The 16,213-nt window shown below is 40.4% G+C and overlaps 1 protein-coding gene across 3 annotated transcripts in view; it reads right to left on the reverse strand.

The window, feature by feature from the left end:
• LOC121328503 (protein bicaudal D homolog 2-like) overlaps nt 1–14,587 on the reverse strand; it is a 51,628-nt gene extending 37,041 nt beyond the window's left edge. For all 3 annotated transcript variants that reach the window (XM_041273190.1, XM_041273189.1, XM_041273188.1), the window contains exon 1: nt 14,086–14,587. In XM_041273190.1, the coding sequence (XP_041129124.1) occupies nt 14,086–14,325 (240 nt within the window). In that variant the 5' untranslated portion in view covers nt 14,326–14,587. The remainder of the gene's footprint in view (nt 1–14,085) is intronic.
• Nucleotides 14,588–16,213: the final 1,626 nt, after the last annotated feature.

Here is a 16,213-nt window from a genome sequence, read left to right on the forward strand (position 1 = left end):
CACCCATCTGGAGAGCCACTTTCAAAACGGAAGGAATCACACATGCTGCTAAAATCTTTAGTAGTGTATTAAAAGAAACATCTTCTGCTGAAATACAGCCCCAGATTTCAATGCCATTGCTGAGTTTGTTGTATTAAACCCTCTGCAGTAGCGCAGCGGCTCTCAGTAAATCAGTAGACTATCAGTAGGCAGCATGATTTGTGCTTTAATAAAACAGAGATGTACACATAACAAAATGAAAAAGGAGGAATCAATCGTGGTATTGTAGGTGGGTAGGAGTGCGCCACGCTGCAGTGAATAAAACATTCCAGTGGCTTCAAAAGCATCAAATAGCATATCAGTGACTCCAGGACTGAAACTACAGTACTGGAGCCACTTACACGAGGAATTTCAAGTATATTAAATATCGGCCTACATTCCAAAATGCACCGATTTTTTTTTTTCTACACCCACATGCTAAAAATAGTAATTTAATTTCAGAATATGTGCTAGTGAGAACCTGGTGGTTATTTTGATAACTGGATCACAGCCTTGCATGCAGAAAACTTAATATGTCAGGGAGAATAGATTTGCATTCACAGTAGCTGCTAATTGGCATCAACAAAAAAGAAGCCGTTTAATTTAAAATGTACTATAATGCCTACCAGGTTTACTCAATTAATGGGTTATTGCTTTTACTCCAGAAAACTAGTAAAGTAATTATGTTAAATGAAGTGTTTTAAAATTTCTCATAAGCATTGTGTAGATCTACTGTCAGACCACAAGCATGTCAAACAAACTCGTTAGGCTATATTCTCTATATAAAAACAGAACATGAGGGGTGTGGAAGCAGTTCTGTTTAAATTCTTTAATAGCGCCACGGTTCTGACCTGGGTGAAAGGCAGTCAATTCTGGAGCTTCAAGTCAAGTTCCATCTGGCAGCTCTGCACTCAGACTCCATGACAACAGCAGTGCTAATTAAAGAGTGCCAGACGAGAGTATGAGAAGAGGGGTGACTGACTGCATCGTGTTTGCTTCTGCAGTGACAGGGAAGACTACGGAGTTTCCTAAAGCTAAACCAGGTCTTCCTGTACACATTTCAGAAACACAGCCTTTAGCAATGATTTACACAGTCAAAACATCCTGCTTTCATCTCAAACCAACCAAGGCAGCCATGCTGGTTAAAGCAGTCAGCCTCTATCCCCTGTTCAAAACAGTAGTGCTAAATGTCAGGGAACAATGCGGAATGATTTAATAAAATTCCAAAGTGCCCTTTCTTTTCATCGAAAGCCTGATCCACTGAACTCCCAGCCAGGGGCCAATGAGGCTTCCTGTTGTCTGTGTCTCCTTTAATCATTCAGCAGTGAGGGCTGCTTCAGGGCAGTCCACAAGAATGAGACGTCTCCCTTTCAAGAAACACCATTGTACTGTGCTGTGACAATGCAGTCCATTACCTAGCTGTGTTGTAATGCTGACCAAACTGAGATGCCATTGTCAGAAATGGGATTGGTACTAAAAATAAATGCAAAGCCGACACTTCATTAAACACTTACTTAACTGGTAGTAATTTGGTGTGTTCTGTAGGAAACCCCTAATCCTCCACAGTTTACAGTGAGCTGCATTGGTTCTGAACTATACAGTATAAGGAGGGAGTTTACTGCAATTCATTTCCATTGGTTTTCTAACTAGTGGATACAGCAGATTGTGATTTCACAATGTCCTAGTTAACACGCTACAGTAAAAATAGAGTCAGCCACATGCTCACGTTTATTTTCCCTTCCAGGTTTGTAGTATTTATTCGTGTACCCTTCAGGGCAGTCTGTCGTTTCCTTTTACTTTCTTTATTCTATGAAGGAGGCATTAGGAAGACCTGGGTGTTTTGTTAATCATCAACAAAAGACCGGTTCCTTTCATTCTACCTCCACCCTACACAGATGTGTCAGACTAGAAAAACAAGCATAAAGCAGTGTTGATCTGGATTCCTGTGTAGCGACTGTCAATAGAAACAGGATTTTTTTTTACTCAACTACAAGCAGTACAAAAATAAATAATGTCAGCGATTGTATTAGCAGAAGTAACATTACAATGATTCATGTGTGTGGTCTTGGCTAGCTTGTGTTTCTAGTGATGACTGCTACAGTATCCATCAAAAAAAATGTACCGTAATTACAGTGTGTAAACAATGTAAACTGCGCCCTGCCTTACCTGCCCTGCCTCTCCACCGTATGGTAACGTACTGTAACATGCAAAGACTCTCACTGAAACACCTTCACAATAGCAAATGGGGAAGAAAAGCTGAATGTAAGTTTATTACCAGACATCCTCATGGTTTGATGCCAGTAGGATTGTTTGTTTATAGTATAACGCGACTTCCTTCATTTCAAATTCATTTATTCCTCGGATTAGAAATTAATTGATTCAACAGCTTTTTGTTGCAGGAGCAGCATTTTAATGATTTTAATTTATTTATGGAATAAACTGGAATACATTTTTCGGGGAGAATTTCATTAATTCCTTCTGTAAGTGCAATGAGGAAAGAGGAGAAAGAGGACAGAATTTAACATTTTATTTCAGTTCATAATATTTTTTCACTTTATACTTTCAAAAGTACCTAATTGAATGCCAGACTTTGATTGGTAGGAAAACTACTTTTCCGTTCTGTACCACACTGTGCAATGACAATGACATACAGTCCCTCATTTGGAAGCAGATACTGTAACAATGCATCAAAATGGAGGCTGAGTGAAGAATGCGGACTGCCCTTTGTGTTGGCGATCAATAACATTGTGTTTGTGTTGATCGCATCACACAGTAGTAACAATGCTGCCATCCTACAGTACAGCGATTCAAAAAACAAGCGCATAGCTCTCTAAAGTTCCACAGCTCTGCGGTTTCTGGACCTCTATAGACAGCAAGCATCTTTCAGATTACACTGTATCTGTGACAGGGAGCTGGGAATGGAAACCATGACTGTTGTTTACCTACAAAACAACACTCTGCTGGGATTAATGAAGGATTTGAACAATTCTGGGATCCTCTAGTAAACTGTCTTCAAACCAACTAAGAGCTGGGGGTGTGAACAATCCAAACATCTAAAGGAGAAGAAAATTTGCATCCTCTATTAACCTATTCCATGCACCCCTGGGAGCCTGGCAAGGATCATAATAAGCACTTGTTGAAATTCTTTTCCATGCATGCAAGTTAGAACATGGTAAACTGTGCTACTGAACTGTAGTCTGGAAAACAATGAGCACAAGTAGCCATTTGTAGTCATTCTTGTTATAATGCTCACATCACTTCAATACACAGATGCACTATAGAGTATAGCAGCAGTATTACATTATATTATGATTCACAAATTCAGTACTGTAGTTTGTTTTTATTCAACTACTCGAGTCTCAAATCCCCAAATGATTCCATATAACACCTGGGAGCCGAGCCATCTTCAGAGGCAAACACTGGGAATTACAGGGAGTTTATAAAGCTTGTCCTCAGCATGGTTCTGCCAGCTCAAAGGAAAATAGATGATGCAATTAGCCTCTGATCATTTTATATAATTTTATATCTGGGCAGATCCAGCAATTAAAAACAAAGAAAATACAAATTGTACTTCTGTGTGAATAAGGACGCCAGTCACAAAAATAATAAGACTGTCTTACCACAGTACTTCACAGCTGGGTGCACAATTTCTCCATTATATTTCTGCTACCCCTTTCTAGTTCTACAAGAAGATGAATCACCCAGACCTGACATAATAAAATGATCAATCAAATAATCAATCTTGTCTTTATCTCCCTTTGGAAGACTGTGCTAGAACAAAGACGTGTAATTACTCTTAATGGCTTGCTCCAACCCCCATCACTAATGAATGGGTGCAGTCCATTTCTCCCTTTTTTTTTCTTTCTAAAATGTAGTCATCGCCAATTTTTACCTCGGATTTTCTCCCAATTTTGTAATGCCCAATTATTATTTGTATCCCGGTTCTCCGCTTGCAACCCCCTGCCGACTCGGGAAATGGATGCTGGAACGCGTGTCCTGCCGGTCCGTAATTTTTCCACACTGCGGATCCACAGCGAGGCCACCGGACCTATAGTGCCGGAGGACAACACAGAACCGCAGGCGCCCCATCAGCCACAGGGGTCGCTGATGCATGGTGAACCTTGGATTCCCCTGCCGACCCATGCCCTCCTTACCCGGGCGGTGCCCGGCCAATTGTGTGCCACCCCCTAAGAACCCCTGGTCACGGTCGGCTGTGACATAGCCTGGATTCAAACCTGCGATCTCCCGGCTATAGGGTGCATCCTGCACTCCACGCAGAGCACTTTTACTGGATTCCCCCCCCCCCCTCCTCCCTTTCTCCCTTTTAAATTTAAAAAAATGATAGGAGACAATCTTCGGGTAGGGGCATCTGCCATCTGTTCAAGAACATCTCACCAATCCCACCACCTTTGTGTTTGTTTTTATTCCATATAAGCCAATGTACTGTAGATTTACTGCTTTGAGGATCTTTGAAGATACCACAACCAAAAATATGTGAAGTGAGCCCAACTGGAACAGACAATGTGTTAGAGGCTGAACAAAAATAACCTGTTTGGTTCTTCCTCGTCCCTTTAATTTGAAGTTCAGGTCTGCATTGCTATTTAGACTGCCATATGCCAGCAGCCAGAACTCTCTGTAATACAGAGAACTGACATTTAAAGGAAAACAGGGGGCCAGTGCTGGGATTCTATGGCATCCACTCACTACTGAATCTGTGCCACAAAGAATGCCTCATACAATTTCAGGCCAGGACATCTATTGCTAATAGGGTTGAGGAAGTCTGCACTAAACACTAGCCACACCAGAGAAGGAGAAATCATGCCAAGGGCACTTCAGCACTCAAGTGAGGAGTCCCTGTCACAGCTCGCTTCCTGCCACATTTCACTGCAGCTTAGTCCTGCATTGCTGTCAGCAAGCGTGTCATTCTTTAGTGGAGCAGAGATACGGGAAACAAAATACTACAATTAAATTTAAGATAGGAATAGAAAGGGAAATTTCAGAAACAAGACCTGGCAAACACTGGAATGCTCAGGGTCAAGGGCACTCCATTGACAAGCGCCCTCTGTACTGTATTCTGAAGCACACTGGTACACATCCTCGCAAGAGTAATTCTAACTATCTCCTGACAGGACAATATTCAGCTTCCTGCTCCTCTAAATAAGCTGCAGAAACCAGAAAACAGGAAGCAGGGGGGGGGGGGGGGGTTGCTTTACAACATGCCAGACTGTGTAATTCAATCCCCAGAGGTGGAAGCTGAGAGGGAGGGTGGGGGTCACATCACGTTGCTGTGGCTCCTCACCACACTCTCAGAGCAGTCTTTCTGTTTTCCCATGACTCAAGTCAGTTCCCATTTTATACTTGGCTGCTGCATGAATAAAGCAAGCTTCACAAAGTTCAACACAGCTAAAAAGCTTTATTTAGACTATTGCAAGCCAGAGGTGATTGAAGGGAAGGTCACACAGCACTGTGAGGTTCTCCATATTAAAATACCGTACTACCCATGCTGTAGCACGTAGATATCAAACTGCAGTACAAGCTCCTTTTTTGTGGCACTGAACTTAGCAACGTACTGTATAATGTATTACTGTAAGAACAAAGGCATTTGATTGATGACTAGGTTCTTTGTGTAACCTCATTAACAACTTAATATTAATCAAAATCTTGGATGACCTTTCCTTTGTTCAAATAGCTTTAGAAGTGAGAGGCAGATGCATACAGTATTCATGACAGGTCCTGCATACAAAATCCATAGGTCCTCTTTTATAGATTTATGAAGTTCACTTAAGTTGCAATACAGCAATACTTAAGTGTCCTGGTTGCTAATATTCTTTGAAGATCTTAGCAATGGCATAACGATAAGCTCTGAAGATTTAATGCACGTATTACTTCACAAATAATACAGCAAAGTCATAATCCTTAGCCAATTATAAACTTGTTTGTCACTCTGGAATTAAAAACAATGAACAAAGTACAATGCAATCATCTTTAGCAGAGCGAAATTATTTGATAAGCGGATCCGCAATTTCACTTTAAGGGCATTTCTCCCAGGGGATATCTGTCAAAGACAGACATTCACATGTTTCCATTAGGAAACTACTCATCACAGTTCCTTTCTGTTTAATTATTTTAGCTGGGTATAAAGAAAAAATATAATAATGAAATTAATTAATATTAGTCATCAGGAAAAAGAAAAGAGAAAATTCTTCCTGCTTCTTCTGTGGTTTGTCTTCATTCTCATATTAACCGTTGGTTGTAAAACTAAATATATTAAGGTATCTGTATTTTTAAACAACTGACTGACAGCTCCTGTAACATACAGTACAATCCCTGCCACATACTGACTGTATTGTGTCAGTGGATTCTCTATGGTTGATTCGATAGTGTCTTCCCTCAATATCACTGGATTCCCGACTGTAGCTCATCTTGCCTTCAAGTTTATTTTTGAAGATGCATCAGCCTTGTCTGATAGTTAATTCATAGAATAATTCAAATAAACTAACTGAAATGACATACAGTGAATCTACAGTAGTGGGGAACAGGGATTTGTATTACAGCAGAGGGGTTTGTATTACAGCAGAGCTGAGCTGGCAATAATAGATCGAGTGTCAAGCAACTGTTCATAACACAGGCAGGCCATTTTCTTACAAAACACTTTTCAGTGACAACACAGGAGCTTTTGTGCAAGTGGCACGGAGCCCTGGTTGCAGCCTCGGTATGCAATCAGAGGTAACAATGACTGCGAGACAGCAAGCAGAGTGTGCTGTTTGAACTTGGAGCTCGGGATGAGGGGGAGGGGGTTAGGGTTCGACTGCAATGAGCTCAACTTCCAGATTTAGATAAAAGGCGTTCCTAAGCTGTACAGTGACATATTTCCTTTAAAGACATAATGCTCTGGCTTGGATCCAAAGGGAAGGCATCTAGACCGAAGCACATTTTTTATTTCTCATGGTACTATTGAAAAAGATTCCCTTACAATACAACTGTAGCAGCTAGCTGAAGTGATTTCAATACGCCTTTTTTGCCAAGCATATTGAGTTGCATTTCGTTTAAGACTATACAATAACTCCCTAATTTCAATCAGATATTTGTTTAAAGTGAAGTTTTTACTCTTACTGCTAGGTATTGTAGGACATGGACAAGCGATCTCTTAGCTCTCATTTGACAGAAGTTCAAATTCAGGAAACATGCTGAAACATTATTATGCTGGCTTGAAATCCATTTATTTCTATTGCAAGATAAAAATCAAATTAACTTTCTCCATTTCACTGCCCTTCATAATGGTGCTCCTTGCAAACCAAATAAAGCTAATGTAGAGCACTGTAATCCGTCAACCTTACATATCAATGGGAGCAGATGGAGGCTTGGAATTAATCATTTTAACCAGCCTTTCAGCTGTGCCGACCAGAATACTTTTAGCAAAATGGGAGCATAGTTTTTACATGCAATAGGATATATTACAGAGCATTGTGGGGTTGAGCACAGATGTGCAGTAGGTCAGAAATTAAATTTAAAAGCAAGCACAGCAGTGTCATCTCTTGGATTCTATCTCATTTTGCCAGCTAAGACACCCCTTGGGGAGCTGATATGTTAAAGGTGAAATATCACTGATGGCACACATCAGTCGGGTTTGGGCATCTGTTTCTCCCTCTTCCTATACTATAGAAACAAACCACAGACTGACTGACGGCGCTCAAATCCATTACTGTACAGCACTATTCTGCACAGCTGATTCATCTTAGTCACTGCTCTGCACCACCAACAGTTCTGAACTGCAAATCCCACTATAAAAGCTGTGCAGCTCTCTGTTTCCATCACCCAGCCGAAGTGCTATTTTTCCTTGCCTCGCATTTGCTTTTTATAAGTTTATCACCCTTCGTTATGCAAACAGCCTTGCTGGTTTGCTACAAAGTATAGCAGCAATATTTTTATATCCTTTTACTAACACTATAGACAGGGTTTCCTTGCTTCCTGAAAGTGCAAATTCAGAATTCTACTCCTCCAGTCCACCCAAACCAGACAGCCCTAGAGCCAACACACTGGCCATTTTCCCAACTTATAAGCTGTTTTTAGAAAGACAGGGATTCATCCTCTTATGTGGCCTACGGGAGGGGATTTAGGACCTTATTTAGGGCAATTTAGAAAAGATTACCCTTTAATTGCACTGTGAGCTGGCAGTGGTGGGTGCAGATGAAAGGCTTGAATCAAGCACAGCTGAGAAAAGAGAGACGACAACTGGGCAGACCATGAAGGAGCAAGGCACCGGCTGAGACAACTGGCTAATAAACTCCCAGGCTGGGAACAGATCCCTGGACGAAGGCCTCAGAACACAGACCTCCTTGTGTGTGAAAGGAACTGGAGAATAAGATGCGATTCTTTAGTCCCAGGCCTCGCCAGCACACAGCTGCCATCTCCTTTGCATGGCTGCCACTTTCCCCGGCCCAAACACAAAACCCCTCTTTTATCAACATGCAAATCATAAGGCATGCTGGCCAGAGTCAAACACAGTGGAAGCATTCCACAACCTGGCAGCATTACCAATGCAAATGCATCATTTGACTACAACACTACAGCAGGGAATTCCTCAGAGACAAACCTTCTAAATCAAGATTAATCTCGTCATTTCAGCGCATGAACTTCAAAAACAGAGGGCATTGTGGGCATCACCGCACTACGGGAGCAAGTCTTACAGAAGCACAGATTGAGACAACGATTAGGCTATCTTACAAACCTTCCTTCCATGGAATGATACTGAGCACAACATCTTTGGTTTAGATTATTTCTGGATTTCCCAGCAACAACCAAGCAAAGAATTGTGATTGGTAACATTTTAAACTCTAATTACATTACAATTAAGAATAAAATAATGTTTAAGGCTAAAGTATTCTAAAAGACTGGTGAACTAAAGAAAACAATTCTCACAGGGTTGTGCTACAATATAATTAGAAATCTAAGTTTTATTAAGGGGAAATCAGCCCGGGAAACAACAACCTATTGTGTTTTCCTGCAATTGTTTTTTTTTTTTTCTACAAAAAGGATAAAAATACTGAGTGTTGAACAGAAGGAATTTATTTTTGCAAAAGGATCTAATAGCGCCTGATTACTGTAGTTCTCATTTTACCTTAAGGGAAGGTACAGTACTGCAGCCGAAGACTTTAACAAGCAGATACTAAGTAAATACAAATACAGTAGGTGACCTCAGAAAGTTAAATGAGACCATGACAAAGGCTTTTGGCTAATAGATTAAAAAAAAAAAAAAAAAAAAAAAAACTACTGTGCTTTACACCTGCTTAACCCGTTGCCTTTTGCATTCAAGACTTGTTAAATCTCAGTAACTAAACTGAGCAACAGACACCCGGAACCTATAGAGAGTTTCACAATGCATTATGAAATTTGCTATTGGTTGTTTCACAAACTGCAGCACACAATTCCCAGCTGCTTTCACATGCATGAAAACAAGGACGAAAGACATGAATGCCTTTACTGTTCATTGACACCTTCAACAATGCCAGAGTGGCCCAATCAACACTGCTCCTGTTGTCATGTTAACAGGATTTGGTTTGAGAGCAGGAGAAAGCTTATTTACTTGAGGAAACACTCCAGGAATTTGATTTCATGGGAGTGCATAAGACTGGTATAGGTTTTCTTTTCCCCAACTAATCTAACAAGCCCTGACATCTTTATGCCCTTTCTCTTGGGATTCACAGAGCACAGGTACAGTAAGCCTACTTCAGGCTACATACAGTGAACAACTCTTGGAAAACAGCCTTATAAAGGAGTATTCTACTAAACAGTGTACACTACAGTATTTTATAAGGCTAAAGCACATTTTATTAATCAATAAAAAAAAAAAAATAGTCTAACTGCACAAAAATTTTAAAAAGCCCTCTTTAAATGATATATTCTTGTAAAAATGTAATTTAGTATTTTATTGGTTCTTCTTATAACTAAATATGAAAGTTAAGCTTAAGGAAGAAAACACTTTGGAGTGCTTGTTATTCATAAGCAATTGCTAGGATAATCTTTAAGTATCTGACCCTAACTTTTATAGCTGCCTTACTGCATTCATCTCCAGTGGACAATGGTGTAATTCACTGTCCGTGAAAGTCACACAGCGGTCTGTGCATCAAGCCTCGAATCAGTGAGGGTCAACAGTCACAGCTCGGGGTGGGAGCTCACACTGGGGTGGCAGCCTGTTCTGAGGGGACAGCAGGACAAACACTCAGTGACCTGGGACTAATGTTTGAGCAGATGGAACCATTAACCCAGACCAGTACATGGAGGGGAACCCAGTTGCTAATGAATAGATTCCAGCACTTAAGGAACCCTGCTGAAACATGTGGAAGATGGCAAAACAGTACCAGCCTGTTCTTGAAGAAGACAAAGGCAAAAGTTAAAACTTGAAAAAAGGTCATGACCTGACTATATACGTAATACGAACCTTAGGTATGCAGATCAACAGCAGACAAACTGTATGACAGCAGAACTTCAGTAAGAGACTGTGGGTTTGTTTTTTTTTGTTTTTTTTTCTGGTACCATTTCCTGCAGACAGACAGGCTGAAGCTCCATACTAAGCATGTTACAAAGGGTTGCTACTGTACAGTCACCTATAACATGTGATGCTGCATAGTACTGGATGTGAAACAAAGTCCAGTTACTACTGAACAGTAGGTTACTCCACCTCTTCGATTGGTAACATGTACCATTTCAAATCATTTTTGTGCCCTTCTGACCAAGACTCAGTAATTTCCCTTTATAATGAATATGCTTAGTCTGTAATCAAATACTCGATTACACGTACACACTAGATATTTATCATGTTTGAAAAGTGACTAGAGTCTGGGGGGCCCTGCAAAGATGTACTATACCAATTACTGCTGCAGATGGCGTTTCCTACTCGTATGACTGCAGTACAAAGGGAGACGTCTGCCTTTTAAAGCATGGCAAATATGTGCAGAAACAAGCCTCTGCAAACTGACGAGTTTACTGTGTGCAGGAACGAGGTCAGAGAATCCTACTGGTATCTATCAAACAGTCAGTTTTCTGGGTGAACTCAACAGCATGCCATCTTGACAGGTCTGACTTTTAAAGGTACAGCACAGCATGTAAATACAAAGCATGTGTACAGTCTCTGTGTTTACAATGCATTCAGTGGATTTAAAGCATTTTGATTTTCTTTTGTATTTATTATTTGGCTTTGTTAGTGAGAGAATCTTAGTTGTTTTAGCCTATTGGCATGATAAAGAAGCATATAAACCATACATGTGATACCCAGAACTAGGTGTAACATGTTTTTTTGTTGTTGCTTATTTTAAATGAATACCTCTGCATCATTCAGAATCAGTCTGGTACTAATCCTTGATGAGAACTACAAGAAAAAGATCAGATTAAATCACTGACAAATCCCTTTCAATCGATCAGCACTGTACCTATTTAACCCCAGGAACAGAGAACTCATGAGCCAAACAAAGAAACACTATTATCAATGGCATTATCAATTTCACCACTACAAAAGAAATACAAACTGGATTTGGAAAGCTAAATGTGTTCCATCAACCCTAAGAACAATTGCATGGGCTCAGCAATGCAAACATGACAGGCAAAACCAACTGCAATTTAATACCAACATGATGACCTTGCTGTAATTCCAATCCTGTCTATAGTGTTAGTAAAAGGATTATAACTGAGGAAAGGTAGCCAAGAGATTGAAATTTAAATCCCAGCTCAGCCCTTGGTTTTTCCTGTGTGCAATTTGGGGCAAGTCATTGAAAATGCCCTGTGCTTCAGCAGACCCCATCTGTATCAATGGATAAACAGGACCAAATTAAAAGTGCTAATTGTACAAGCCAGAACAACCCCCACTATTGCTACAGATGCAATACCTGCTCCATACCCACAGACTCCGCATCAAAGATCGATTCACAGCAAACAGGAAGCCACAATGCGCCGTGCTATTTTTAGCACATGCTTTTGTCCTTCCTAATGCCTGAGCGCCCTAGCCTAGGCTCACCTTTCCCCAGAATCAGACAGGCTGTGATCCCAGCCGATTAAGCCTCTGGGGTCGAGCAGACAGCTGGCTGCACTGGTGAGGCTCCAGGACTGGTACGTTTAAAACTGTGCTGTGTTTACTTCCATTGACATAAACAAAAAGGCTTGTAGTGAGGTGCGGTTTCACAGACGCCACTGTACAGTGCAGGCACGCTTGTGCAGTTACAAGCATAGAACAGTTACCATAATAAAAAATTCAAAACGGATTCACTGTACTGTTTGAATAATTTCCTGCAGATCCAAGATCTGAAATCAAAAGGCATGGTTTTATAACAGTACAACTATAGCTAATGTTATGAAACATTTCCTCATTAAAATAATCCCAGCTAATACAGGATGATCAAGCCATTTAAAAGAAATCAGAGCCTCATCAGTCCATTAGTCTGCTATTTCAAGCAGATACAATGACGTAAACCAGACTGGGAAAAGTCAAAACGATCAGAGGCATTCAGGCAATACACTTTCTTGCTTTACAATATGCTTACTAAAAACTGTCCCAAATGGGTCGCATTAATGTATAGAAAAAAAAGAAAAACAATTTGAAACAAAGTTTAAATACTTTGTAAAAAATAAACACACCTCTAAAAAGTTACCCTGGTCCCACAGTAGGTTACAGTATAATGACAGAACACTATAGACTCAATTACCAATAATTGCTAAAATACACACACTTTTAACATCCTATTACAACAAAACAAATGCTTTTCTCTATGCTAATAATCAGTGCCAAACTACCCAACAGTTGTCGGTGTCCTTTGTATTTTCATCTGGCATACATTTCTACAACATTGCCACCATGTTTAACCCCACACAATGCTCAGTTTAAAGAGAAACTCTTCATAGAGCAGTTTATTTATTTTTTTTAGCAACCTTTAAGAACAAGTTTTCAGGCTGTTCATTAGGGAGGGTGGTTCTATGCCAGTCATTTTCCCTCTGCTACACAGTCATTTTTGTTGTCTTGGTTACCAGACTTTTCTCATCAACACCTCAAGATCAATAATTAAAATCTAGACTGTCCACTTTCACGTGATCCACCTACAAGGAAACTGCTTGCATTCCTTGAATTCCTTCCTGGTTACAGAGCCTCATAAGGGCACACTCTATTTTCTTGGCTAATGTACTGTTGCCAGGCCTGAACAAGACCCACTTAGTTTAACAACAAATACACAGTCGAGGACCCATGGCACAAACATTTCTAAAAATCTGTGGATCATCAGATAGAATAGGTGGCACTGATTTTCCAAAACAAAAGCAAAACAAACAAAAAAAAAAAAACACACAAATATCTAATTTCTAAGATCCCAACCGATTGTCATCTTGTAGCCCTACACATATCAACTTAAGTTGTATAAAATAACAAACTTATCAGAGTACCTGGCTAGTAAATTAGGCTATGGTATCTTATCATTTTTAACATGACAGTTACAGTGGCATACCTGTACTGCAGTGAAACATAGTATGCATCTTACCTTTGGGACGCTATATCCATAGACTACAGTCTCAAATACAGATTTAAACCACCGCGTTTAAACTTTTTCAAATCTTACATTTATTTGCATTTGACATTGTAATGTACAGGTAGGTAAACAATGGAGGCGTAACTTGCGGATACCCCTGTCAATGTCAGATACCTGTCAGTGTCAGATTTATAAACACTAAAAGATTTTAAAAACATATGACTTAAATTATTTTGAAACATTTTAATTATTCTTCTCCGATATATTTTGACCGAAATGGCAACATTTAAAAGAGTCTGCTGTCACATTTATTCATTGACACTAGACGCGGACGTTGATATCTCGTGAACAATTTGAATTTAAAAACATCCGCGGCAGCAGAAAACAAAAAACGCCAAACTCAGTCTTAGCTATCGCTGCAGTATTCATTATTATTAGCTATAACGCAGTATTATTATTAGCTATAACTGCAATATTACTGTGAACTGTAACAGTACATTCAGTATTACTATTATTTAAAACGTTAGAAGTCAGGTTTCATAGTGAATTGTTCCCGTTTTCCTACCTCTCTGAGTTGATCCAGCTCTCGGCGGGCAGTCTCGTACTCCGCCTCCAGCTCATCGTACTGCTGCTTCAGCTGCTGCTTCTCCTCCAGCACCGCCAGCCCGTACTCCGCAGCCTGCATCTTCTCATGGGTCGTCTCGCTCAGCTCCCTGGACAGCCTCTCCATCTCCGTCCTCAACCACTCCGGTCCGGCTTCCGACACCACTTTCGACTCGGGGTACCCATGCCCTTCCACAGACATCTTGCGGCTGATCCTGGCTTGATCAAGACGTGAGAACCACTTTCTAGTTCCTATACCTAACACAACCCTTTCAGGAATACTTAATTCACCAGTGTCTCTTGTATTTGTACTGCATTATTGTTTTATTTTAACGCGCCTGCTTGTCATAGCGAGATAATCAGCTTCTTCAAGCTGAATGTTGCTTCTTTTTAAAGCAGACCCTGTTTCATGGTTGCTGCTGATCTTGCCTGCCTCTGCTTCTTTTCTCAGTTAAACCGATTGGGGGAGTTGCTGCAGCAGTTTTTTAGTGAGATCATTCACTGGGAAAGGCTCCAAGACAAAAATGTGGAACACTGGGAGACGTAGTCCTGCCGTCGTCACGTTGTACCGCTGGACGATAAACGAAGGACTTCAGATACCGTGGTGCCATGTGTGTTACGCATGTGTGCTGATGAATCATGCCCAAGGTATGTTTCGCTGCTTCCTCTGATAAGGAAAATTATGAGTTGGCAGGACATTGGTTAAGAGAGATATATAAACTCAACCAGCGCTAAAATGATTTACTCGCTTGCATATTTAAAATCAGATTTGCTATAAACAATATTTTTTCTAATAACAATGTTTTTTATATTATTGATGCACCTGGGAATTGTTATCTTAGAAATACACAATACCATTGTATAATGTATGCATTGCAGGCAAAACTACTTGATATTCAGGAAGAATGGGCATATAACCTTGAATTGCTGGTTCTGATACACTTGAGTACTTTGGGATGCATTGATAAAGGTTTTGGAAGATTGACGACTCCATCCTCCTAATCCCTGAAAAGATGTGTCCTCCAGCTGTCTCTAAGTTGTCATATTTGGAGGTGACCCATCTTGATAATAGTAATAACCAAAGAGGGTCCACCAGAAATCAAGACATCAGCTACCCTAGTATATATTTAAAACCCTGCTGGCGTTGCAGCTGGCTTTCCATTCCTTTAAGGTAGTTTCAGCTGCAGGCACAGAACCTGCCACCTCTTTAAAGCCTTCTTACTGTCCAGTCAGTCACTCTAATTAAACAGGCTTGCTGCTGCTACTACCTGCAGCAGATGAGGGTTATGAATATTCATGGAAAGCATGATTGTAGCTCAGGGTTTAGGGCTGTGGGTGCACGTTCCATGTTTTGGATGGCAGCACAGAAAACAGCATTTGTCAAAGAGATCTGAGATCAGGAGGAGCATATTGGAACCAACTGCACTACTTTACTAAACTATAGATCCCTAAAATTACCCCACATGGACAAGAAAAAGGTGCATAAGGTTCTGCCCCACTGCGTGCTGATTGGATGAAAAAGGTTTTCTCCCTCCAATGAGAGGACATTTTGCCTTGATCAAGGAAGTAAAGTAGCAGACGTATGCAAGAGTTGCATAAACAAAGCTTTACATATGTGTAAGGTATGCAGATCCATTTGGGCTGATTGAGTAAACTGCAGATAAACATACTGCTGGTGAGTACAAAGGTTTTGCATTTGTGTTATGTAAAAAAACATGTATCAAAACCAAATGCTATTAAGGGAATGTCCCCATTGCCGGTACACATGATTAGTTTGGTATTAGGAATTATTCTCCTATGGAACTGTATACCAGATCTTAAGGTACCCATAACCTGTGCCTTAATAATAATAGTGTGTTATTTCTTACAGCTCAACAACAATGGCATAAGCACTCAAAGTCGCATGTCCGAGGGCCTTGAGATCTGTACAATATTAAATGGGATGTGGCAGGTTTTGGGGGCTCATGGGCCTAATTAATACTCCAAAAGCAGGTAACTACAAAGAAAAATGACTAAGATACACATGGTATTTGCTGATCTACGCTTTTACATTGCTAAAAGAAAGAATCATGTCTATCCGTTGAGTGATT

Source organism: Polyodon spathula, chromosome 16, assembly GCF_017654505.1.
Source record: "Polyodon spathula isolate WHYD16114869_AA chromosome 16, ASM1765450v1, whole genome shotgun sequence".
NCBI lineage: Eukaryota > Metazoa > Chordata > Actinopteri > Acipenseriformes > Polyodontidae > Polyodon > Polyodon spathula.